The following is a 25,760-nucleotide window of genomic DNA, read 5'->3' as shown; positions in this document are numbered from 1 at the left end:
CGTGGAGTAAAGCAGGCTTTTTTGTTGCTCAGTGGTTTAACTTCATCAAAAGTCCTTTGAGAAGGAAGTCTTATCACTCAGAAGCAATCTTTGAAATGCCTTCAGACAGTTATTTGATCATTTTAAGGCTAAAAGAATGGCAGAGAGCGCCAACATTACTTTCTATGGCCTTGCAGGGATTACTTTGTTTTGTAGGTAGTTACACAATCTGTGTTTCCCTTAATGACAAGCCAGCAGGACTGGGGGAAATAACAGTTTGGCATTTGAAGGTTAAATTGAATCCCGAGAAGTAAAAGGCTAACTATAAATGAACTAAACCTGCTTTTGATTTTCCAAAGAATAAGCTCCTCTGGTCAGCATGATGCTGAATAACAGCTCTGGATAAATCCTGACAACTGCCTCCTCTGGGGCATTTCCAGAGTCCATGAGTGGGGTATCAGCTTCCATGTCTAAAGATATGCAGTTACTGTGTTTGGTTAACTGGTGATAAACTGGCCATAGGTTTGGATTTAAGTGTGAACAGCTGTCTGTTTCTTCATGCTAGTCCTGTGGCAGATTGGCGACCTGTCCCGGGTGTACCTCGCCCTATGGGATAGGCTCCAGCCCACCCATGACTCTGAATTGGATAAGTGGAAGAGGATGGATGGATGCTATCAACTTATTTATATTGTAAGACACAACGTAGAAGTGTCTGAAGCTCATTTTAGCCACCGACTTTATTACATGAGTCTAATTAATGCAAGGCAACTTATTTCAGGGTTATAAGACTCATCCTGTGGCACTCAGTGCTCACAGGGACATAAAAACTGCACATATATAATCAAATCTCGTACAAACCATATCAATCTAATCAAAACTGCTTCAATACTTTTGAACTTTGAACCGAAATTAAGTTGTTGTTGGGTTGAGGGTTTTTTTTGCAAGTGGTACCTCTACTACACATGTGTGCAGTTTCATTAGTGGCTCATGCCAGTGTGCTAATTCACTTTATGAATAAATTAATAGCCCCATCTCTCTGCTCAGAGCCACCTTTGCTATGAGCAGAGAGACAGGCCTGCCATCATACAGATGAAATGGTCATGAACCTCTAGCTAAAAAGCTTTTTAATGACCCTGTATTTCTCCCACGGACGTTTATTTTTAATTTTATTAATAATCTGTTGTTGTTGTTGTAAAGTAACATCTTTAGGTATTTTTGATAAGGGCTCATTTACATACTATATTTTCTGAAGATTATAAAGAATTCTAGGTGTTGTGTGAGGCACCACTAGTTGTTTGGGTCAAAGCCAGGGGGCACTGACTTCTAGTGGTGACAGGAGCAAAGGAGCCATGAAGGAGGTCGAGGTGGATGAATAGATGGACAAAACATTGAACCTGAGGTCAGGAAGCTTCTGTTTGTCCCTGACTCAGATAGCCAGTATTGTTTCTTTTAGTTATAAAGCCTTAACCTTAATCATACATTTCTTCATTAGGAAGAGCCACTAAAGAGCTTTTTTTTGGGGGGGGGGGGGGGGGGGGGGGGGGGGGTAAGTTTCACTGATAACCTATAAGATTGTTCTTATTGTGAAGGAGTCATGAAAAGGAGACAGAGAGTGGGGGAAGGAGTTGTACCCAGACCACTGCATTTAGGCTTGAAGCATGTTGCTGCTGCTCAACCACTGAGCTAAACCAGCACCAATGAAAACCTGCTGTGAACCAAATTACTTCATAAACTCTAAAAAGTATGCATGTGCACCAAATATTCACCACAGTAGTGCTGTAACACCATAAAAGGCTGATTATGTTTCAATATGAAAATTAAGGGGAACGTGTGATGCAATTATAAGCTAATCTGGTAACAGGTTGCAGGTTTCTCTCCCTGGATAGGCTGGTTTACAGATTAGGAGGGAGACTAAATAACCTCAACCTCACTTAAATGTTTTTAAGGTTAACCAATTCAGCTGGGGCCAAAATGTGATCTGCTTGAGTACTTTTATTCTTTGATAACTGTTTAGGACAAATGAATGATGGCCTGTAACTTAGATTTGTATTATTTTAACTGATACTGATTCCTCGTGATAAGAAAGACGCTAGTGTCTGTAGCACAAGTCCTTTAAAAAAAAAAAAAAAAGTCCCTCTAGGCAATGAAAAAGCTGACTCATGCACAACAAGGAGAATAAATCATATGTGATTTCTGGTATGGGCATATCCCATATCAGGTTTTTTAGTCACTAAATTCCCTGAAGAGCATCATGCAGCTATAAAGATAAGATGAAGGATGCTATGGAGTTGGTAAAATGGATGATTCACTCATTTGTGGTTTCTGCTCTCACTGCATCTGAGGCTGATACTGCAGAAAGTGCTTTACAGATGTTTCCTTCTCTAGTTTTGTGTCTCTGGCAGCACACACAGGATGGCCTGCTGTGACAAAGGGCAGGCCGGTATGCAGATATTGGAAAGGAGACATAATTACCTCAACCTCACTTAAATGTTTTTAAGGTTACATATTTGCAAAGATAATCAGAAACCGCATCTCTCAAGAAGATGATTTTAAGTGGACCGTTTCATTAAATTTTAAAGTTTGCAGTCATTATTTCTGTGGTCTTACATAAGGCATCTATCTTTGTCTTACAAAGAGAGCTCTATGTTGGTTTTTTGCTTTAATTTTTCACCTATCTGCTTCCTTTCTTTATTTTTACTGCGATTGTTTTTCTGTCTCGTTTGATGAAGAGCTGCGGAGCTCGAAATGGAACAACAAGGGACAGAAAGACAAAGGAGTTGTGTCATTTTCCTGTTGACTGCTTCTGTTTCAACACCTGGCCACATCCGAAGCGTGGAGCACAAACGAGTGTGTTACCTGCACGCATTGTGTGTGCATCCTAAATAGCTGTGGCATGGTACAAGCCTGGTGTCACAAAATTATAACTGATAAGGTCCATTAATAGAAGTCTTAATTACAACAGAAAGCGTGTGGCTGGTTTCAACGGTGCCTTGAAAAGAATTGATGAGGAGCCTGGTGCTCAGGTCAGCTAATGATCCTCTGATCTGTGCAGCAATAAAGGCTTTGTGAACAAGTGGTCACTGACATTGTTTTCTTTTTCTCCATGGCAGCCATGTTAGAAGGAAACAGACAACAGAACAACCTTCACCCTGAAACGCACAAACCAGCAACTTTGTAGTTTGAAAATGTCCACATGAAACAAAAGGGCTTCAACCATTTTCCTTTCTTGTTTTTTCATTTTCTTCTCTTGGGTTTGGTTTATAACTATTTTGACTGTAAACTGATCGGTTTGTTTGACTGTTTTACTCACTACACAAACAAAGCAAGAGATCTTAAAGCAGCTGTTTAGTAACTCTGTGTGTTTTGAGTGTACTAGTTGTATCCTCATTTGCTTGCATTTTACATTTACTTTCATTCTCTGGTTCAATTTAGGTACTAAGAGGTGCTTGGTTAGATTTACGCCTTAAAATGAACTGTTATGTTTGGGAAAAGTTGTTGGCAAATTGGGCTCTTATAAAATAGTAACCATGGCAATCTAAGTGCTAACCAGGTGGCTCAGGAGGTAGAGCGGGCGGTCTGGTTGCTTCAGTCTGCCAAAGTATCCAGTGTGTTCACTGGAGTAGAATAATAGATAGAACACACTCTGACATAGAAACAAGTGTTTGCATGAACATGTGAGTAAAAAATGGCGTGTTGTAGAAAATGCCCTGAGAGCTGAAAAGCACTTTATAAGACCAGTTGGTTTACAAATAAAATACATGATCACCAGCATAAAAGCAAGTAATTAGGATAAATAAGCATGAAAAGGCTATTTTGCTGTCCAATAGTAATAATAATAATTGCCCTTGTGATTCAGAAGAAGGAATTCCACTGCAGTGACTTAGGGAAACAAGGCTTTCATAATTTTAAGAGTGTAAATTGTGAAATAACTTTTAGATGATGCCTAAAATACATTTCTGTGGTTAACTGCAGCTTAAGACATTTTCACATTTTAATCTATAAAATAAAATAAATTGAATTCTCTCTCTCTGTTAGAAAATCGATGCTTAAAAAGAATAATTCAGCTTGTCAACATTATTGTATCAACATTGTCTGCCTCAACCACACGTCTAAAATCCAATTTTTCTAAATTCCAGTTTGACCTACAGAAGTGTCGTCCCTGCAGCGCTGTGCACTGTGCGCTGTGACATAGCGTAGTTGTTATGGCTCTTTGAATTATCTGCATTTCAATGTAAGACATTTACCAGCCACCTATAGTGATTAAAACCACAGTAACACATTAGGTGTCCTGACCGACACAGAGCTTTACATCTGTATCGCAGTCTGCCCAGTTCTTTCACTCACATGCTGATTTCATCTTTCTGTCTCATGTTTATTCCTCTGCCGACACCCTCTCCATCTCTCTCTGCATTAGGATGCACTTGGAGTCTGAAAACCAGTCACCCCATTGCTCAGCCAGCTAAGCTTGGCCAGTGACAAATCCTTCTAAATAACTAGCTTAGCTACCTGCTGTGATACTGTGCGGACTGTGAGGGCTTCCATTAAACAATTCATAGAGAGGAGAGATTGATAGATTTAGAGATGTGGGTACAGACAGACATTAAGAAGAAAGGCTTGAGGAAGATAAAGGAAACTACATAAAGCGGCAGACAAGACGAGGATTAAAAGCGATCAGCATCGTCGTGTATTGATTGAATCTGCAAAAAGTCTCCAATCAGTCAGTGTGGGGCTCCATTCATGTGCTGACTGTGTAGTGTAGTGATCAGCCTCTCTTGTGCAAACAGACTAAACAGGGCAAAGACGATAACTGGATGTTTCACTTTATAGCAAGTCAATTTGCCATTAATGCCACGACTGAGAGGCTAAAAAGAGACTAGGAAATGGAATTATTCCTGCAGTACACTCATGATTGCACAGACAGACAAAGTCATAAAAGAAATAATAGACAGCATGGTTTCATCCGGAGGACAAATTGCTTTTTTAGGCTTGTTTTTTTTTTTTTAATCCTGATGTGCACAGGCTCAACCGTAACTACAGCTGCACTCCAGAGATGGCTGCCTGTTAGACCACATAGTTGCTCCTTTTCAGAAGAAAAGCACTGGGAAAACTTGGAGGTGCGGTTATAGCCACAGCCTAGAGGTTGGAGCGATGCATCAAGTAATAACATGCTTGTAATTTTACATTTCAATACAAGGTTTATCATTTATATGCATTCTTAACAAGAATGTCTCTTTTGACCACAGCAGTTCTTTAGAATAATATTTTGAGCAGTTGGTCCCATTTGGTTTCACTCTTGCTCTATTAGCACATTGATGGGAGGCCCAAATGTGCATGCAGCCACATTCCTGCCAACACTTTCACACTATTCTGCTAATCGACAGTTGGTGAGCAAAAAATGCCAAGAAATGCAGCAATGCACCAGCAACAGTTAGCGAGATGGACTCGAGCAAGCAAACATGGCGGTGCACACAGGATTTGAATTTTATTAAGAAATTACATTTTCAGAATATTTTTGGAAAAGGGAAATGTGTTTCCCATTTTTAGGCTCTAGGAGCGCACACATTGCCTTTTGTTGATAGCACGGGTGTTGCTAGACAAAAAAAATGTACTGAGGCAATAGTGGGCATTTTTGTTTGTTTTGCTGTGTAAAAAATGTGTTATATAAAATTTTCAGCTCAGTTTACTTGAAATATTAATGACCTGATTCAGCTATTTAAGCTGAAACATATTTAATCTAAAACCTTTTTTTTTTTTTTTAACTCTTCTGAGAAGTTCACAAGTGCCTCTTGATTCACCTTTTCAGTATTTAAATGTATAGTTTATTTTTCATTCATGGACATGCTGGCAAGATGTGCTCTGCAGCTTGTATTTTGGGTTAGGAGCATTGCTTTAATATTGTGCGTCTAAATATAATGTTTCTTTTTCCATTCATTATCAGTCTAAATCCAATGCCAAATACACATGCTTGTAAAAACTCATAAATTTTACTTGGACATGACAGATCAATACCAGGGCATGTGCCCCAATAAGAGGGGAGAGCTGAGCGAGACACACTTTGTGCCCGCATGTTTGTTTGCAAGAAAAAGGTTCATTGAGTTTGAAAATTCCCTTTTGTACTCCGTGGCTAAACTGGACTTTCCCAAATAGGTCATCTCTGAAATACTGAAACACACCAGAAGACTTGCTAATTATGCCTCGCTGGGAGATGTTTTCAAGATCAATAATGGATTCGCACTTTCAGTTTTTAGGCCAGAAAAATGAAAAACAAAACTTCCTTCGGTTCTTCAACTCAGGGCCTCGTTTGTTTTCATATCAGGAGCTGTCCATAGTGCTAAAACATCCCACATGCTGTATGACAGGAAGGCAACATAACTTTTATTTCAGCTGCCTCTGAGGCCAAAACACCCATCAGGCTTGCTGTGTATTTAGTCAACAACACCAGAATCTCTCTGATCAACTGTGAAATTCAGTGGACCTGATCAGGGCCTGCAGAGACATGGATCCAGGCACAGAGCTAGAGGGAAAGCACAGAAGAGATCTAAAGAGGCGATGGGTGTCACACTCCATCATCCATCCCATTAGTCAGACACAGAACAGGGTAAGATGGAAGTCGCAGGATAATAAACCTTGCTCAAGGGCACCACTGCATCTGAAATCAGAGCAGAAATGAACCTAAAACTCTCCAGCTGTGCAGAAATATCTACAGAAACAAGCAATGAGAGGATCAGGAGGTGAAACACTCCCGTTGTGGTAAAAATTAAAGCTCTAGTGATCCATTATCATCATCATCATCATTAGGGCTTATGCACTGCTTTACCGTTGAGTCTGTTATATAAACGAGAGAACAGGTGGATGTGTGTGCAACCTGTCGTCCAACATCAAAATAAAGGAGAAGCTGATCACTGTAATCAGCTGTAATCAGCCTGTTTGCTGTGAGCAAGGTTAGTGACTAGCTCATGCCAACTGCTGCTAAAGCTCTTTGGATTGCCTTAGTGATCAGTGGGGGCATCTTCTGTAACTGTGAAGCTCTGACTTCTACTGGACTGAAAGCAATGCAAAGAAACAGCTTGTATTGCTCTATATGCTCACTGGGATAGTACAACCTGGGCTAACCACTAGTCTGTCACAGAGCCACACATAGATGCACATAGACCCAGCCATGCGTATAAAAACTGAACGTTAGGCAGCTACAAAAAACACTGAATACCTACTAATATAAATCAAAGTCACCGTGGTTTTGGAAACACTGATATTGGACAGGAGATCATTTTAAAGCAGTGCTCCTGTGTAGAAAAAGAGCTTCTGCGTGGACCGTGACACTTTTTTAATTAAGTGTGGCTTCAGCTCAGTAGTAGGTGGTCCCACCTCCCACACACTCATGAACTAAGATGAATCCCACTTCATTTACAGAGCAGCAATCACACTGCTGGCCAACACAGAGCCTCATGCTGGACCATCTCTGTACGGCAGCAGAGAGGCAGGATGCTGGACCCTGATGAGTCTATTATGCTGCTGTGTTACGGGTGACCCTGGCCACCATGCAGAAAGACAAGAGAATTTCCCCACAAGGATCAATGAAGAATTACATTTCATTATTATTTCACTGAGTTTGCCTTTGAATCGCCACGAGACGTTAAAATCATCACAGCTCTTTTTACACACAGCTGGTATGACACACGCCCAAATCCAAAGGGATGAATGTTTAACTTTCTGTTCTGCTCTAATTTGTTTTGTGAGAAAACTAAAGCACATTAAACATCAGACTTTTGGCTCCTGATGTTCCTGCAGTCACTGAATTATCGGAGCCCTTACTTTGAACAACTTCTCCAAATATTTCATCCTATCATCTCAAATTTTTGGCATTAAGAGATCATAAAACTTCTTTTTAACATTCTGAGAAAATCAAACACATCTTAAGTTTTATTATCATCAGGCAAACACCATCAACAGGAGCACTCTCTTTGTTCTCTCACCCAGTGTCGTGTCCACTTTGTGCAGTGTTGTTTCTCACACAAGCACAGCTGTGGTCAAAAGCCACAGAGCAAGTCCAACATGCCAAGATACCTCCACAAGAAGCTGGTGATCAGGGTGATAAGTCAACCCACTGTTCTCACATAAAAGAGGCAGAGGAGTGAAAATATTTGAGAAATTAAAAGCAACTCTGAGGCGGTTAAACAATAAAACGTGCCATACTTCACCCAGTGTGTGTGTGTGTGTGTGTGTGTGTGTGTGTGTGTGTGTGTGTGTGTGCTATGAATCCTTGTGCACTTTAAGTGGTTTTGGTGGTCAGTAAGGCTGGAGAACTGCTGCATAAATGCCAGAAAAGAAAGCTGGCCGTGTAAGCTAACAGACTTATCTGTATCACTACCTGATCCTTAAGGCAAGAGAGGATCTGACTATAATTAAATTGAGGTTTTACTTAAATTAAGCTTTTCCTTTTGTCACGGTCCCTGGGTCTTGGATCCGGGGTTCTGAGTTTTGGTGGATTACACATCTGTTGTTGTGAAGGGATTATAAGCAGGCTTTAGTCTTCTGTTGTTATTTGACGTTTTTGTTGTTTTATGCATTTTGTTCCTTCCTTTGGTTTTGTTGAAGATTGATTCTGTTCCTCCATTTCCTGTTTTATTTTGGCAGTCTCTTTTTCTTTTGTGCATTGTGCTGAGTGTAACCTCCCCTTTCCTGTTATGCCTGATTTGTTCCCGCTGTATTTCGTGGCTGATTCTTCTCATTATTACCCGATGTATATTTATTGTCTGAGTCTCCCCTTGTCTGTTGTTGTGTCCTCTCTCATGGTGTGTGTGTTTTCTGAATCCATGTTTTCCACTCTTTTGTTTCCCAGCTCTTGCCCTCTATTCATGTATGCTTTTTATTATTGCAGGTAACAGCATTAAAGATGCCTTTTGAATTTGTTCCTGCATCCCGAGTCCACATTCTGCCTGCTACACGCACAGCTTAGAATCATGTTTTAGGATTATAGAATCATATTAAGGCTTGTAAAATAATGCAACGTGGCTACAATTGTTTGCAGAAGCAGGAAAGCTGGCAAAGAATAGAGCTCGTCCTAAAAATCTTTGTTTTTCACGACTGAATTCTCATGAGAAAAACACTGAGACATCAGACAATCTCATTTTCCATTTAAACGACTAGTCTCTTATTTTGAACCTGCTCTGGGGCCAGTTAGGTCTGCAGCATTTGTTACCATTCTGAATGCAGCCTGTTAAGAAATGAGCACCTCCCTAATTCTAAATAAATAAATAAATAAAATAACCCTGGGTTAAATCTGAAATTCCATTGCTAAACCCAAGATCCTGCAGATCTGTAGCACAGGCCTATTGAGATAGACGTGAAATAATCCCTATAAGATTCTGGTTGCAGTGTTTGAGACACTGATCCACAGTCTTTGCAAAATCTTATAGTCTATAACTAAAAACTCTGGCTTATGCAGCGCTGTCTTTAGATGTGAGAGACTGCCAGATCTTAACCTTTTGTGCTCTTTTTAAGGTACAGAAGCTTAACTGTGCAGCAGGTTCAGCAGTTATAATGCAATGTCCACAATATGTTGGACATATTTCAGATGTACAGTGTTTACAAGCCGCCGTGGTAAAAAGGATTCAGGGTTCAGACAATGGTAAACAGCCTGGCTGTTGCTGACGGCATCTTTATGTTGCATCGAGCTATTAACGTATCAGTGCTGAGAGCACATTTGTGCTTTTCGACTAATGCAACCCAAGAATTTCTAAAACAAGTAGAGTTTGACAGGAATTCACCTTAAATCACAACAGCTGGATCTTAATTTGAACCGAGGTGGAGACACGTGCGTAGGAGGCTGTTTGTTTCCGTCTAGAAAAATAGTTTGTGTGCAATCAGAAGCGATTATTCTTCAGACGAACACACACATGCACGCACAAACACAAAGAAGCTCTCTGAGTGCAAAAGCTATTAGTAATCAGAGGCATGTTTGCTGCAGCCTCACTTAAGACACTCCGGGTCTTTCAGTACAGAAATGATTTTTTTAACAAGCTGCTCTGCAGAAACTGAAAACACAACTGGAAAAAAAGCAGCTTGTGCTTGCAAAGACTCACACAGTCCTTTCATCTCTTCACATCAGTGTGAGTACTGGAGAGCTGTTCCTAACAGGAGGTTTTAAGGTGCAGATCAGAGGAGGAAGCTTTTAGAGGCTTTTCAATTGCTGTAAATAGCATGAATTTAAATTATAATCATAGCTTTGTACATTGCACTTCTGTAGGTTGCCACCAGTTTGAGCTTCCCCTTCCATCAAAGCTTCAACATCAGCTGCTCGATCACATTTAATCCCTGATTTTTGGATGCAACCTAGTTTTTTCCTCAGTGTGAAGATCAAAGATCAACACACGCCCTCCTCGACCAACTCCTGTCATACATCTTCGAGTCAACAACCCCTCTCAACTGGGTTTTACCTGCTCCTCTGGCTCCCTGCCTGCGTCCTCCAGCAGCTCGACCTGGTTGTTTAGTGATAGCCTGTAGAGATGAAGGTCTGCTGGGGGTTTCAAACACGCCGTGTCCTGCTTCCCCTTCTGTTTTGTGTCCATGTAATTAGAGCGTGCTGCTGTATGCGTAGCCAAGAGCCCACTGAGAAATATGAAATGGATAACCTGGGGCCCGGGAAACGAGCCAGCGCTGCCAGTAAAAATCACCCACACCATCATCAGCAAGCCCTGCCTTTACTGGGCTGTGATGTCATCCCTGTATCCGCCCTCTTACACAACGGTCATCACAGGGAGAGCCTTCTCTCTTTCACTTTGTCCTTCTATAATCATATTTGCTTTGACATTTCTATTTCTCAGCTACATCAGGCAGCTTCTGCAGTTGATTTTTCCCTTATTTAAAAAAAAGCTACATTTTTAACTGCATTTGAAACATTACACAAAGAAAAGGAAAAACAAAAAGGAACACAACAGCTAATCTATCAAGACATAAAAAATTGGATGAGGCCCCCTAAAACAGCAGCTGCTAAAATGCTTCAAAACCCAGAATCTAAAACCAGTGGGCCAAGTCCATCTTTAATATACAGTCTGTACCTCTGAGGTAAAGACAGGTAGATTTACTATAAATTATTGAGAGTCAGCATTTCCCAAATCTACATTACAAATTGGTCTATTGGTTGAAAAATCTCAGTTTTCCTTTGACATTATTTTAGACAAGGGATGTCAAACTCATTTTAATCCATGTGCCACATAAATGCAGCTCAAACTGATGCAAGTTACATTAGAGCAGTAACCCAGTTTGCAAGTATTTACATTTAAGGCCAATCAAATTCACCTATAGCCAAGATTTTCTTTTTAAAAGAAGCTGACAGCACAGGTCCAAGTCAAATACAATATATTGTGTATACACTACAATACACATGATAAATAGTCTGGGATAAGATGGGATAAACTTAGAAATGTAGAGTTTCTGCAGCTAAACAAAAAATCTTTTTTACGTCTCTATGATTCAAACCACCTGCCTACATCTACTGTAGAAATATTTCTAATTATCCATTGTTTTCACTTTTTGAGTAATTAATGTCATCACTTATCTATATATATACTTTGCAAAGTAGTTACTTTGGGTTCTGGCTCCTGGGCCAGCTTTGTTTCTATATGTTGGTCCCACATGAGAGAGTCTGATACACCTTGGTCACAACATAGCACTCTAAATTATAAAACCATATGGGGAAGATGCATTTGCATCACAACTGACAACTCAAAATATAAGCATTAAATTCAGCACTTTTATAGGCACAACACACAAACAGGTCATGACTCATATTCTTGAGCAAATGGGACTCTGACAATACAGAGTTGTTTTCTCATTTAGTGACCTGGTACAAACTGAATGCTGCAGAGGCTAAATGTTGGAATGGGGGAAGAGGGATTTATGCAATTCAGATAATGTGTTTTGAAAAGGGCAGGAGGGCATTATGAAACCATTGTAGCCACTGCAAGGAAGGCGGCGGGGATGCACTTAAGCATATTTGGCGAATAGCAAAGGGAAGACAACAGACATGCGCATTAGACTTATGGCTCACAGAAGGCTTTATGTTCAAAAAAGCGGTCCAAAACCTGAAAGTGCTGTTGTAGACAGTAGGAATAAATTCATGTATTATTCACAGGTGGACAGAAAAAAAATGGGAATGCTACAGATTGCTGCCTCCTGGTTGCCATAGAAACCACCGAAATGACAGGCCAGCAGTTGCTTACGCTGAATCATAAAAAAGGAAGCATTTTGGTTTCCGGTGATTTCTGATTATTTCATCGTTATGTGAGGTAATCTGCCTCCGTTCATTGTCTCCCATAATCCTCTCCTTTGTCAGCATTAATTGGATAAGTCCAGCTAGCCTACTCCTCCTCTCCCTGCTCCAATTAGGAGGAAGCCTCTGCTCCTCAGCTCCCACAATTGCTTTTCACCTTTCAACTTCCCTACCCCCTTTCACCTTTCCACCCAGATCACCTTTGAACTGTTCAGCTGTCCTGAGGTTTTGGATGGAGGCAAATATTAGAGCTGTGTGTGTAGAGGTTTTAAAAATAGGCATCGTTTACACGCTGGAGCCACAATTTCTCATTAAATCGCTTTTTCCCTCCCAATGCAAGGACACACAATCGCAGGTGGGGATATCACATCGTTTCTATAGAATATAATGATGTGCATTCAGCAATGATAACATGTGCTCGCTTTGTCAGTGCTTTAAGGAGCATTCTTAAATAAAAGCACAGTGTCTGCGTCGGCTCACCTGAGCTGAAATGGGAGCTGAGAGCAAAGCCGGGGCTGAAAATCCCTGAAGACATCATCATCAGGAGAGCCAGCATCTTCACAGCCGGCGTGGCAATGACCGAAAGAGAAAGCAAATGCAGGACTCGGAGGAAAGCAAATTAGGCGACACTATTTCTCGAGCATGGCTTCATTTCTCCCTTCCGAAGCGGACCCATGCCATTTCGCAACGCGCCCCTCCATTCCTCCTCTTATCGGTGTGATTTAAGACAGATGCGGGCAGAGACGCAGTCCTCCTTCAATATAAAGTCACCACAATCTGAGGACTTTTTCAAAAAATATTTAAAAATAATAATAAAATAATAATAAAAATTCTCCCGACCTCCAAAATCTAGTTTTTCCTTCACCTCTGCAAAAGTACTGTTAACTTGATCCTGATTTGTGGATTGTGGCTCTCCTTTTCTTTTCTTCTTTCTTTTTTGGCTGCTCAGTTTCCCGACACCTGGATGCCGTTCACATCACCTGAGAGCTCCCAGCGAACATCTCACACAATGACACCTCTGCAAAATAAATAAAAACGGGACAAACGTTCAGTTTTCTGTCAGAGCTGCCGGAGCTATCCGAGGTGCTGACAGCGAGAGCGCCATCTTGCTCGGTAATGCACCCAAAGAGAATTTATGGAGCGTTTTTGCGCCCTGTCTGCAAAAAGGGGGGAGGTGGGCTAGGGAGACTGTGGATAGGCTACTGTGCTGCTTGAGCAAGTTCAGCTGACTGACATACACAGTACTGAAGTGAAGGATCGGCAGCGAGAAACATTTGTTTTTCCTGCTAAAAAGACAATTTGCCATTACTGACGTAAAGGCCGCACCTTCATTTCTATTTTTTTCTTCTATGGTGTTACTATATTTGTGTTATGCTTGTAGAAACAGAGCCCGCAGCAGTGTCTTTCCCTGGATGAGTAAAATGATAGCCATTTAGAAAATCTCCCATGAACAGGCTGTGATGTAATGCAGGAAAAAGGCACACAGCAGGACTTGGCTCTCAGGACTATCCCCGCTCTAATCCTGCTGTTCATACATGTTGGATGAGGCCCCCTCCCCCCACCCCACAGCATTCAGCCTCAGCCAATCCCCCCATCCTCCTCTCCTCTCATCAGATTGGATTCCTTGCACCAGAGGGAGTTAACTTTTTTTTTCCTTGTGTATCTTACATCCTTACTATGATTGTAATGCTTCACCCACGCTGGGCCACAGAGATGTCACAGGCTGAGCTGCCAAAGAAAGAAAAGGGATAAATATAATGGCTCAAAGCACAAACACAAACTCTCTGTTAGGTTTTCTATCACTGTAGCTGTGCACCCTGCTCTTTGTTGCATGGATGAATTGTTATGCAATATATAGTTTATTATTAATAGATATCTAGTCCTGGTGAATATCCCTACTTGAAGTGCCAGAAACACAGAGAGCAACGCAAAAATCATCAGTGCTGTGTAAGTAAGAATTGTTTCTGGGTGACAAATTCAATTCAGTTTCATTCAAAACTATACATGTTCACAACTACACTCACCTCAAGGTGCTCTGTATAGTAAGGTAAAGACTGTGAGAGAAAATATAAAAATCAGATGATCTCCTATGAGAAAACACTTGACAACAGTGGGAAGAAAGAACTCCCTGAACAGGAAGAGGCCTCCAACAGGGGCTAGCTAGATGGTGAGGGGAAATAAGAAGAGGAAAGGGAGTAAAGGAAGACAAAACACAAGTACTCAGTGCATGAGTGCATGTTACCGAACAGCTTGAGAATATAGCAGCACAACACGCTCACCTGATCCAGAGTTTGTGCCTGTCTCCTGAATCCAGACCTGAAGCCTCGGCCTGTCATTCTACTTTTAGAAACTCAGGTAAGGCTGCAGTGTGAGAGCAAAGTGCTCTGTTGGGATGATGTGGGACGATGAAGTCTTGAGACATTAAGGGGCCTGATTAAAGGAGAAATACATCTCAACAAATGCTCATTTCTAAAAGCCTGCATTTTATTTCCCTCTTGTTGCCCTTTCAGCTGCCCGTGGGTTTCCTCACTGATCAGATTACTTTGCAGCCGGTATGTCCTGAAGGGCCATTTTCATCTTACATTCTTCTTTGTTCTGCAGATCCCAAAATAGTCTAACCCTAACCCTGTTATAATGCCCACTGAAGCACTGAGATGTTTTATATAAAAACCTCTAATGCATGAGAGTCCTGCATTCACAGTTTTACTGGTGTGCAAAAACCATTAGCTGCAAAACATACTCAAGCATCAAGAGTGAAAGTGCCCCTCAAGCAGGCAAAAAGCACATTTCCTAAGGTGAAGGCTATTTTAATCACCTCTTATCATGCTGGGTTTTTTAATCAATGTTATGGTTAAGTAACCACACCTGTAGAAAAATACATTACTCTTTTATTTTTATTTAATTGAGCAGAATCTGATATTTAGATAGCTGACACCTAGATAGGCAGGCAGAGATAGACCGAATAATAAAAAAAGTGAATCCTACAATAAATAAACAACATAGTAAAAGTACCTCAGGTGCATATTGAGAACTAGATTCAGTTTTAGTGCTTTAGGGTCAAGAACATGCCCCAAAGCTATAACCAAAGTCACACCTGTGCACTCTCAGAATGAACAGCATACATTTGTTAAGTCTGTGAAATTGTACTGGAGGCTTTACGATAATGACGTGGGTTCAGTCAAACATATTGTTTCCTTGGGCTTTCAGTTGAGGTTTACTGTGGAGGTCATACTCAAATATTCCTCTCTCTCTTACAGCATGTCTCAAAAGTACATATCCTCAGCTGGGTTCTGTAGCTGTGGAGGATCAGCAGCTTTGCTCTGAGCCCCTCCTGAATGCCTGAGCTCCTGATCCCATCTCTGAGTCCAGACAGCCTTCAGAAGAAGCTCATTCTCATTCTTCTAGTCACTACACACAGCTTGTGGTCACAGATGAGAGTGGGGATGCAAATCAGCAGCTTGGCCTTCACACTCAGCTCTTTCTTCAGCACAACAGATCAGGCTACCAAACTAGACGCCCACTGGCTCTTGGTAGTACCTCAAAATTCTGTCCATCAAAAGTTATAAACACAGGGCAGCTCTAGCAGAGTCCAGCAACCACCGACAATGAGTGTGGCCTATTGCTGACAATCCAAACCCTGATCTCCCTGCAGCTGTACAGGCACCAAACAGTCCCTGACAGCGGACCTGATACCCCATCCTCCCAAAGGAGCTTCAACTAAGGCCATATGCCTAAGTAGACAGTCAGGGGGTGAAGAACAAATAGCTTCTCTAGTGCCCCGCCTTGGTCTACCAGTCCAGACTGTGTTGATGGTGGTAAATTAATATTGTGCAAAAATTAATCTGTGGAGGCTTAAAAATGATATTTGCTGAAGAACTGACTTTCTATAGCCTTTAAATTAAGTTAGATCTATAAGTTTATTGGTATTTTATGAAGTACTAGATGTGATTTCTCTGTGTGTACCTGTGTACCGAGACAGTGAAAGCAGAGGAAGGCAAGGAGAGGACGGCATGTGGAAGATGAAGGAGAGTCTATATTTTCCTATTTTTGGATATTTGATTTCTCTGACAGGAATATTCCTTCTAAGTCTTTTCACTTCTTCTCCGCCTCCTCCTCTTCCTCTTGTTTCACTGTTTCATCACGTCATATTCGACTCACTGATACATTGTGTTGCATGTCTGCGGTTTCCCTGGAAACAGAAAGGAGAGGATAAGATGGATTTCTGAAATGCCAGCAGAGAAGACAGTGCTTCCCTCTTACTTAACATTTACACCAAGTGGGAAGAGCTTGAGGTGAGCTGCGCTGAATCTTTGTACCTTTATGTATTTTTCTTGTCAGCTAATTACACCCAAAGCATTATGCAAATCAACCTGCATGTATTTTGTGGCAGGTAAAGCAGAAACTGAATTACACTGATGGAATTTAAAAAGCAATTCACCCCTGACACCACGTCCACCTTCATCCTCACCCCACAATTCAGAGCTGTCCCAGGGGGTCAATGAGGGTGGATCGCAGTGGCCCCGGGCAGGCTTTGAGCCCAGCCTTAACAGCTCCCTCTGGAGATCCTGAGTTACTGCTTTCTGCTTTCACTCTGTGGGGCCTGTAAAGAGCATCTGCTCCAACAAGCTTGTAACAACAACTTAGAAATATTCGATCAAATAGAATATTCTAGTAGATTATATTGTGTTGACTGGAAATATTTTATGAATTCCTGCCTCTCTCTTAAAAACCCATCAGAGAAGTGTTGAATACATTTGAAAGAGCATGTTGGTCAGACCGTTGCTGTGTTTAATGGTGTCTGATGGAATGACATTTAGGTGTGGTTATAAAGACTCTGCTATCATCAAGGTTTAGTCTTCAGTAAAGCATTAATTATCTGCTAATATATAAACATAAGCACATCCCTAACCAAAGACCAAAAAAAGCTGGAGGTGCGAGGCTGTAAAATGGGACGGTCTAGCCTTCACGTTTGCGTCGCCAGCTGTCTCGGTGGAGTTTGATAAACTCAGTCTGCTCTTTGCTCACTAAAATATAACAGGACATTGGAGTAAATTCTCGACCATCTCACACTTCTGTTTAATCAATTTTCTGCTTGATGCTGTGTGAAAACCAAAACTTTAATCTCAGCCAAACTCAGGAACAAATAAAACACTGAAAAAAGCCAAACAGCAACATTTTTAAGTGATCTAAGTGACTTATATATCCATGTTTAACCTGAGTAGCGAAAGACTGCAGGGGGTCTGAAAACGATGTGCCGGAATTCCGGTGTTCTCGCCGGGTCTAGTGAGCCTCGACCACCCGGCCAGCGATCAAGCTGGTGGGTAACAGACGTCTCTGAAAACGTCGGAGCACTTTTGCAAATATGCGATGTCTCGATAAATCGAGCAGATATTTGAAGTTTACACACCCACATTCTCGCCTGAAAATATGCTAAAAGTTTATTTTGCAACCCAGTAAGAGTAATAAGAGTAATATTAAAACTAAGTAGCTGCCGCCATTGTTGGAAACTGGAATTGGCTGGGCCGTGCTGTGAATTCTGGGATAGGTTGGGCCACGAAGGATGCACCTGACCCATCCTTAAAATCCGGGGAAATGAAGGATCCATTTGTCGACCACATTTGGAGTGGCCCTTGAATTGGGACAGCCTTCGTCGCCTAGCTGTGACATAATCAGCCTTCATATGTTGCCTCCGAAGGATGCAGACCCTGAATTGGGACACAGCTCTGGTCTCCTGTCCAAATATGTCGGATACTGTCGGGTTCTTGGCTCCCAGAACCCAACATGGCAGTAGCCAAAACACCAAAACAGAGTCCAGAACCAATGGATGACATCAATGAATGTTCAGTGAGGTCACATGGCTGCCCCAATAATGAGTGTCCAACAGGAAACCTGGCTGGCACCATATCTGGTCCATAAACAAGAGAAGTACAGCTTGGGGGTGGTGCTGAACTTTAGCCCCAGCTGATATAGATCCACTTTCAAAGAAGCTTTAAAAACAATCATGGTGGTCACATCCACCTTTTATATACAGTCTTTCATATTAATGCCCATCTTCCAGGTAGGAGTGCAGCCAGTAAAGTTCTTTCTTGAAACAAAAGTTCAGTTGCAGTTTTTGACAGCATGCATCGTTGTCAGCTACGAAAAACACAGAACAACTCACAGGATTTAATATTTAATATGACACAAACAGTTTCCAGGAGAAAGGGTCTCCAATTGGCAGAACAATTAAATTAAATACAAAAAAATTATCTTTGACGCTATGAAAAAAAAAATCTCTACATCTCATCTGAATATGCAGATCTGCTAAGCAAGCAGAACAGTTGACTTAGCACATTGTATCCCATAATCCCATATTGTACAGGATTCACATGCTTACATGCTGCTCACATTCAGTATATGTTGCTAACTCATGTATAGTGGTTTGAAGTGCATGTTTTGTTTTGTTTTTACCCACAATATTTTCAGATCATCAAACAAATGTAAATATTAGACAAAGATGAAAAAGATTAAAAAATTCAAACCTACATGGCCCTGTGTGAAAAAGTGATTGGTGATCCTGGATCACCATAAATGATTGTTCTATTGTAGAACCCAAGTGTGCTTCAGCCTGAGGTCACGAATGGTTGAACCACAGCAAGTCCAAGACCTGAGGCATCAAAACTGCCCTGGACCATCACACTACCACCACCACATTTTACTGTTTGTTTGATGTTCCTTTTCTGGAATGCTATGATATTTTTACTCCAGATATGACACACACCTTCCAAAAAGTTCAGATTTTGTGAGTATTTTCCCCAATAGTCTTGGGGATCATTAAGATGTTTTGACAAAACCGAGCTGTTGTGCTCCTTTTGTTCAGCACTGGTTTTTGTCTTGGAACTCTGCCTTACAGGCCAGTCTCTTTCTTATTGTAAATCATGAACTCTGACCTTAACTGAAGCAAAGGAGGCCTGCAGTTCTTTGGATGTCATTCTCTGGTCACTTGTGACCCCTTGGATTAGTTGGCGCTGCACTCTTGGGGTAATTTTGGTTGCCCACTCCTGGGAAGGTTCATCACTGCTCCATGTTTTCATCATGACTCACACTTTGGTTCACTGGAGTCCCACAGCTTTGGAAATGACTTTATAACTTTTTCCAGACTGAAAGATGTCAGTTACTTTGTTTCTCATTTGTTCCTGAATTCTCTCGGATTGAAACATAACATCATGCTTTTGAGGATTATTTGTTCTACTCCACTTTGTCAGGCAGGTCCTATTTAAGAGTTCCCTTGATTGAGAACAGGTGCGGCAGTAATGAGGCCTGGGTGTGGCTAGAGAAACTGAGCTCAGCTTTCATACACCAGAGTTTATTTATGTTATAATAACATGCATTTTGTGTTTACTTGTGTTGTCTTTGTCTAATATTTACATTTATTTTATGATCTAAACATTTAGGTGTGGCAAACATATAAAAATAGGAAATCAGAAAGGAGGCAAACACTTTTTGACACTATATTTGTTGTTTCCTTATTATTTCACATATAAATCCTCCACATTCCTTATTTGGAGGATCAGTTTTTCTATAAATTGTGATTTTTTTATCAGAGTTTTTCCACTTTCTTAAATGTGTGCTTAAATCAGCGCTGTTATTCTCCAGGTTCTAAAATGCATGAGCAAATATATTGAAGACTAATTAATTACGAAGTCTAAATGTTTGTTCGTGAGCATCTGCTTGGGTGGTGGAGTTACCCCTACGTCCTGCAGGCAGGAACAATGCCCATGGGGAAGGAAAATGATTAAGGCACAAACTCCAGCAACAAACTCTGCAGGGAGAAACAGGAGCAGCGCATTGTGCTGACTGCCAGGAAACAGATAACGCCCTAAATGAGTGTGTCACAGTGATTCTAACAGCACCCTTTTATGTTGCTCCTGGATGCAGCAGATTGTTAATTTGTGGAATTATATTAGAAAAAAGAGTCATTTTGCTTGTTTACAAGCTAAGACCCCTGCTGGCTGCCCCACAGCCTGTTTCTCCATCTAACAAAGGCACTGAACCGTTTTGTTTTGACTCCTAAAAGGAAGAGTTTCCTTCTGCAACTTTGTCTCAGAGTTTTCCCATTTAGAGAAATTTACATATCTGCAAACCATTTTACAGACAATGCTTTGTTGTATCTTGACCGTCTCTCTGCTCATCTTCCTTCCCAGCCATTTCTGAATGCACAATAAAAAGTATAAAACATCCTGCAGCGTGTAAGGCAACAAGTCAGTGGTTAGAAATGTATCACTTCCTGAAAGTTAGAAAGAAGTAAATCTTTACAGGAGCTTCCTGTGTGCACTGATTGGTTTCATCATGAAATCTCAACCGTGCTTCCTTCCATTGCTCCAATCAAATCAATCAGCCTCGTCCTTCCTATCTGACATGGTTCACAGAAAGGTGTGACTCTCCCCCACATCAGATCTGCTCCTAACATCCTCTTCCAATAGGATGTACAGTATATCAAGGCGATCACGGTAAGACTCAACAACATATTCTGCAATAAAAATGACTCCAAAAAGGACTCTTTGGCATTGTATGTGTTAAAATCTAATGAGCACTGGGAACATTTCATTTTTCTACAACCAAGTATATCACAGAGTAACTTTGAAGGACCCAAGAAAACCAAGACATTAGAATTTCAACATTTTTTAAAGATGTTAATGTTTGTCTTTGGAATAACATGGTAAATAAATGACAGGAGACAAACTGACTACAGTCTGTTGTACTGTAGATAGCATAGCAAACCTCCTGTTGTATGAAATCTTGATATAATGCAAACCTGTAGCAAACCTTAGATGCAGTGGCTTCCTGATTTGACAGGGCTCAGTACTTTCGTTAAACCATTAGTTGGGGCAGTTTCCTCGGGCAAACAGAAAGAGCTGACAGCCTCACTGCATATTCCCAGCATGTTACTGCAGTCTCTGAAAACGCTTTCCCTTCTCATTGCTTTCACTGTGGTGGGCAAACTGCAAATAAAGAGCCATTGTTTCCTCTTTTTTTATGAATGCCACCACTCAAAGCAGCACTTATTGTTGCCATGGCAATACTGGTCTCAGGCTTGAATCAGCCTGAGGTATCACGTTAAGTTTCTTAGCTTTAGATGTTGAAACAGTCAAACTCTTGTTCTGACGGAGGTCACTGTGTTGAGGGTGGTGCTGTCTCTGTTTTATTGGAGATTATGTATCAGAATTTCAGGAGCAGGACCACGCCTCCAAACACGCTTCTTCCGGCTGTCATCTATATAGGTTCCCCCAGTTCTGCAAGCTGATCATTCTCGTTTACGTGCCCCACCCTCCCTCCTTCTTCTCCATTCTTTAACTTTTCCATTTCTATTCAGTGCATGGGGATCTGCCAGGCCCGGGAGCCGTCGCCAGTCCCCTTCAAGGCCTTCCCCAAACCACAGCTCAATTCATGTCAAAGCATCACCTTTACCTACTAAAACGCTGTCAAACTTAAATTAGGACGCGGGCCCAGCTAGTGAAATTTATTTCATTACTTTATGTTGAGCAGAGGTTGAAGTTGGTGATATTTTACCTGAGCAGTGATTCCCGAAGTGTTGGCTGGGGTCCACTGGTGGGCTGTGGATGTACTGCAGTATTAACACAAATTCACTTTGAAATTACTCACAAGTATGTACAGTTATGGTTTTATGCATTTATTTATATAAAAAATGAATTAAAACTGTTAATAGAAGGTGGTTTGTTTGGTATATTACTCATCACTCTGACTTAAATTTACCGCTTTCGTTTTGTGTCACAGTGGCACATGACACCAGTGGCTCCAAGAGGCTCCGCCCAAGGTTAGAAACCTCCAGCAGAGGACAATGAATAAAGGAGGGGAGGGCGAATAATGGACTTTATTCATGCATTCTGTCTTCTTCAACTGATTTTCATTCCTCTCCAGAGCATACCTCCACCTCTCCGTGCTCTCTCCACCTGTTCCCTTCTCTCACTAAACACTGACCTCAACAATAAACTGAAACATAGAAAAACAATAATTTCAGGTGTCTGCTAAGGGTCAGGCTCACTCTTTCCTGACATTTATAAACTAACCCAGGGATGTTAAACTCGTTTTACATCGTGGGTAGCCATACGTTTATCTTAAGTGGGCAGGACCAGTGAATTTCCCTCTTGCCATCAATGTACAGTTTCAACAGTATGTCTCAATTTTTGTACATTATAAAGAAACGCTTCTGTAGTAAATGAAAGAAATATCAGTTTATCAGTACGAAAAATTGTAAAACATGAAAATTTGGTCTAAAATTCATGTGCTCCTAAACATTTCCCAAAGCTATCCACTGAGTCAGATTGCAGATCTTTGGCTGATTGTAGCCCCCGGGCCTTGTGTTTGTCACCCCTGAATGAACCTGTGAGTCAGTTAACTGAATAAATAATGACAGCTGCTTAGTCATAATTTAGTTTGCTGGGCTGGAGACCTGCCAGCATGGCTGCATATCAGGCTGCACACGTTAGACAAAATGTCTCTTTGTCATTTTAGATCCGTTTTCCTGCAGGATCGCTGGCAGGAGTTAAATGTCTCTGTGATTCAACTTACTTTCAGTCACAGGCAGTGCAGCACAATACTGTTATACACACAGCATCAGGACACAGCTTTGTGTTTTCACACATCATTAGGAGGTTGTATGCACGACTCTGCCGTGCTAATGCACCACACTAATGTGTGTCTGCTAAATGTGACGCCTCAGCTGAATTAGCCTTTATGGAGTCAATTTCAATTAGGCTCCGAGGCTCGCTGGATGAGTCCTTCAACACCCAATTCAGGGATCTTAATGAGATTAATTACACTTTTTTCATGCCAAAGATTTTTTTAAAAGAGCAGTGGGAGTGACAGGAGTGGAAAGATTTGGGTTTTCAATTTACCATTGTGCAATGAAGTGCAGCCGTCATGCTGCGTTATCAGTCTGCACTGGGGATAAAAACAAAATTCACTTTTTCTTAAAAGCTGAGGTAACGCTGTGGAAACTGATGCAGAACACAAAAGAACACTTACTCCGGACTGGATGCTGTATATCTGTATTTAAAGTTTCTCTTTTATTTGATGAGAAGGTTAAAGCTGGCAGCCCGAGCTCTGTAACCAACTGTGCCCTTCAGGGTAAATAAAGCATGAATGAAACGCCACAGGACGTCAGTCAGAAACAAAATGCTTCAGCTGTCTGCCTGAAGACTTACAGTGAGGTTTCCTTTCCAGATGGGAAAAAATAAGCTTCATTCATTTTGTCCTGCTTATTTGGGTGTGGGACACAGGGGCAGCATTCCTAGATGTGCCCAGACCTCCCTCTCCCCAGCTGAGAGACATCATCTCTACAGGATGTCCTGAATATGCTCTATGAACGCCTCCTGGTTGGACATACCCAAAATACCTCAACTTGGAAGTGTCCAGGAGGCATCCTAAGTGATGAAGAGGAGCAGCAGCTCTTCTCCTGAATAACTGAGCTTCACATCTCCCTCCAAGGGTGAGCACAGACGCCCTCCTGACAAAGCTCCTTTTATCCACTTGCATCCATGTTCTTACTCCTTTGGCCTCCACCCATAGTGTAGATTAATTAATCCGTTAATTAAATTTACTAGCATCGAGCGCCTTTGTAGCAGAACTGAGGAGAATGATGTTTAAAAGTATGAATGCAGACATGATCCATTTGTTAGTAAAGTGGCACTATGAAGCCATGTTGGTGTTTTCAAAGTGCACATGATGAACAAGGATCAGAAAGAGGACCAGGAGGCCGCTTCACTAGTTTGCATGTAAAAATATCCTTTATACTGAATCCTAAGGACCAAAATGTATTAAATGAACTTCATGCTTTATTCAGTATGGCCTCAAACTAACGTGTAAGACCATAAACTCATCCAAGGAGTGTTTCCAAAGAGCAAGGCAGACATTTACTCTACGACAGGACGAGTCTTTGCAACCAGAGGGGTCGCCCCTGCCAACTTCACTTTTGAGTCCCCCTGTATGTCCTTCTTTTACACTGCCCATAATCCAAAAGCACGAAAAAGTAGCCTCTGATAAGAGTGCACAAAGTGTCCACATACGAACATCAAAGTAGCTCAGACCCTTACAAAGCCAGCTGGGAGCGGTGCTTCCAAACATTAAAAACAATGACATGCAAAAGCTTGACAACATCTGTTGCCAGAACAACATCTCAGGAAATAACCGCAGCGCCTTAACTCGAGAAAATACAAAAATAAAACTACCCTGGTAATTTGGGGGAACTGATTTCATCTTCGCAGCAGTGATTTCCATCTGTTCTGCTGAGGCCTTTTAAACCACAAGTAATCATGGGTTCTGTTTATCCTGATGAGCTACACAGCTGCTTTTATCTGCAAAGTGCAGAGCACAGATGATTTGTTGTATGAATTCTAAATATTTTTAAATTTCTGCCGAAGGACTAGATATAGCTTTTCTGATAAAAGCAGCGTGCAGCAGTCAGAGACATCCGAGATGTGCTCAGGCATTGTGGCTGAGCAGGAATCTGATTTTAGATCCTCTGGATCGATACCCTGTAGGAATCAAACTGAGGGAAAAAATAAGATTTATCAAGCCTGTAGGCAGTTTCTCTTCTATAATTAATTTCTCCAAAGAATACGTAAGCAGACAAAATTTTTTAAAGGGATCCTGATAAATATCAGAGCCAGCTCCACCCTTCGTGCTGTACATCATCTGCTTCGTGGTGCGCACGCAGTCACCCAGAATGCTTCGCTGCTCATACGTTATTTAACGCACATGTTAGCTCACACAGCTGTATTATATAACTGTGTGGTGCAATACTTTCTTCTGCAGAGCCCCATTTCTGTGGCCTGCAGCACTTGTTTATGAGTGTGTGGCGAACGGGCAACAAACCCGATTACCTGCCTGTTGAGATGCTGGCAGGGAGCCTGGCCCGTCTTTCTTCAATAAATCATCACTGTAACGGTGATTTCTGATCAAAGCCTGGAACAAATTTCTCTCAAACAGCTGAGTCTCACAGACTTCCACTTTCACTTGGATTACAGCCGCAGATGAGCTGCCTTTAATAATTGTCTCTGGTGTGAGGTTTTTAGGGGTAGTTCACCACATAGAAACAGGTCTGTCACGACTTTCCAATGAGCCAAAGAATAGTAGTTTATTGCAGTTTCAAGTTCAGAAAGTTAAATATTACAGACCTTTAAACAGCTTTTAAATGGACAACAGAAGACACTTAGAGATGCAGCTGATGCAGGCACACTTCTCATGTTCCATGCAAGGCTATATTCACAGATATTCTATTAGCTAAATGCTAACATGCGCATGTTTAATGAGTTTACAGTTAAGTCACAGATCCAACGAGCTAAGTGCATTTTTTCCATAAACTTCTTTGTAACCCAGAGTTTTCTTGCAGCTTGAGAATTTACCCTCTGGTGACCATGAAAAAGAAAGCAGTTTGTCAGCACTTCCCCATAGGCTTCACGTTTTCAGACCATCTTTTATTTACAGTCTATAGGGAAGGCTAACAAAGAGC

At 41.4% G+C, this 25,760-nt stretch overlaps 1 protein-coding gene across 1 annotated transcript in view; it reads right to left on the bottom strand.

Annotated features, from left to right (window-relative positions):
* The window catches only part of aatkb (apoptosis-associated tyrosine kinase b), a 70,603-nt gene extending 57,301 nt beyond the window's left edge, over window positions 1-13,302 (bottom strand). Inside the window, exon 1 of the mRNA XM_080872401.1 lies at window positions 12,731-13,302. Coding sequence (XP_080728527.1) covers window positions 12,731-12,806 — 76 coding nt within the window. The 5' untranslated portion in view covers window positions 12,807-13,302. The remainder of the gene's footprint in view (window positions 1-12,730) is intronic.
* Between the last annotated feature and the right edge of the window lie 12,458 nt (window positions 13,303-25,760).

The sequence above is a fragment of the Rhamphochromis sp. 'chilingali' genome, assembly GCF_963969265.1.
Source record: "Rhamphochromis sp. 'chilingali' genome assembly, chromosome: 22".
Classification (NCBI taxonomy): Eukaryota; Metazoa; Chordata; class Actinopteri; order Cichliformes; family Cichlidae; genus Rhamphochromis; species Rhamphochromis sp. 'chilingali'.
Note: the sequence above shows the minus strand (reverse complement) of the source record. Positions and strands in the feature narration are given on the sequence as shown.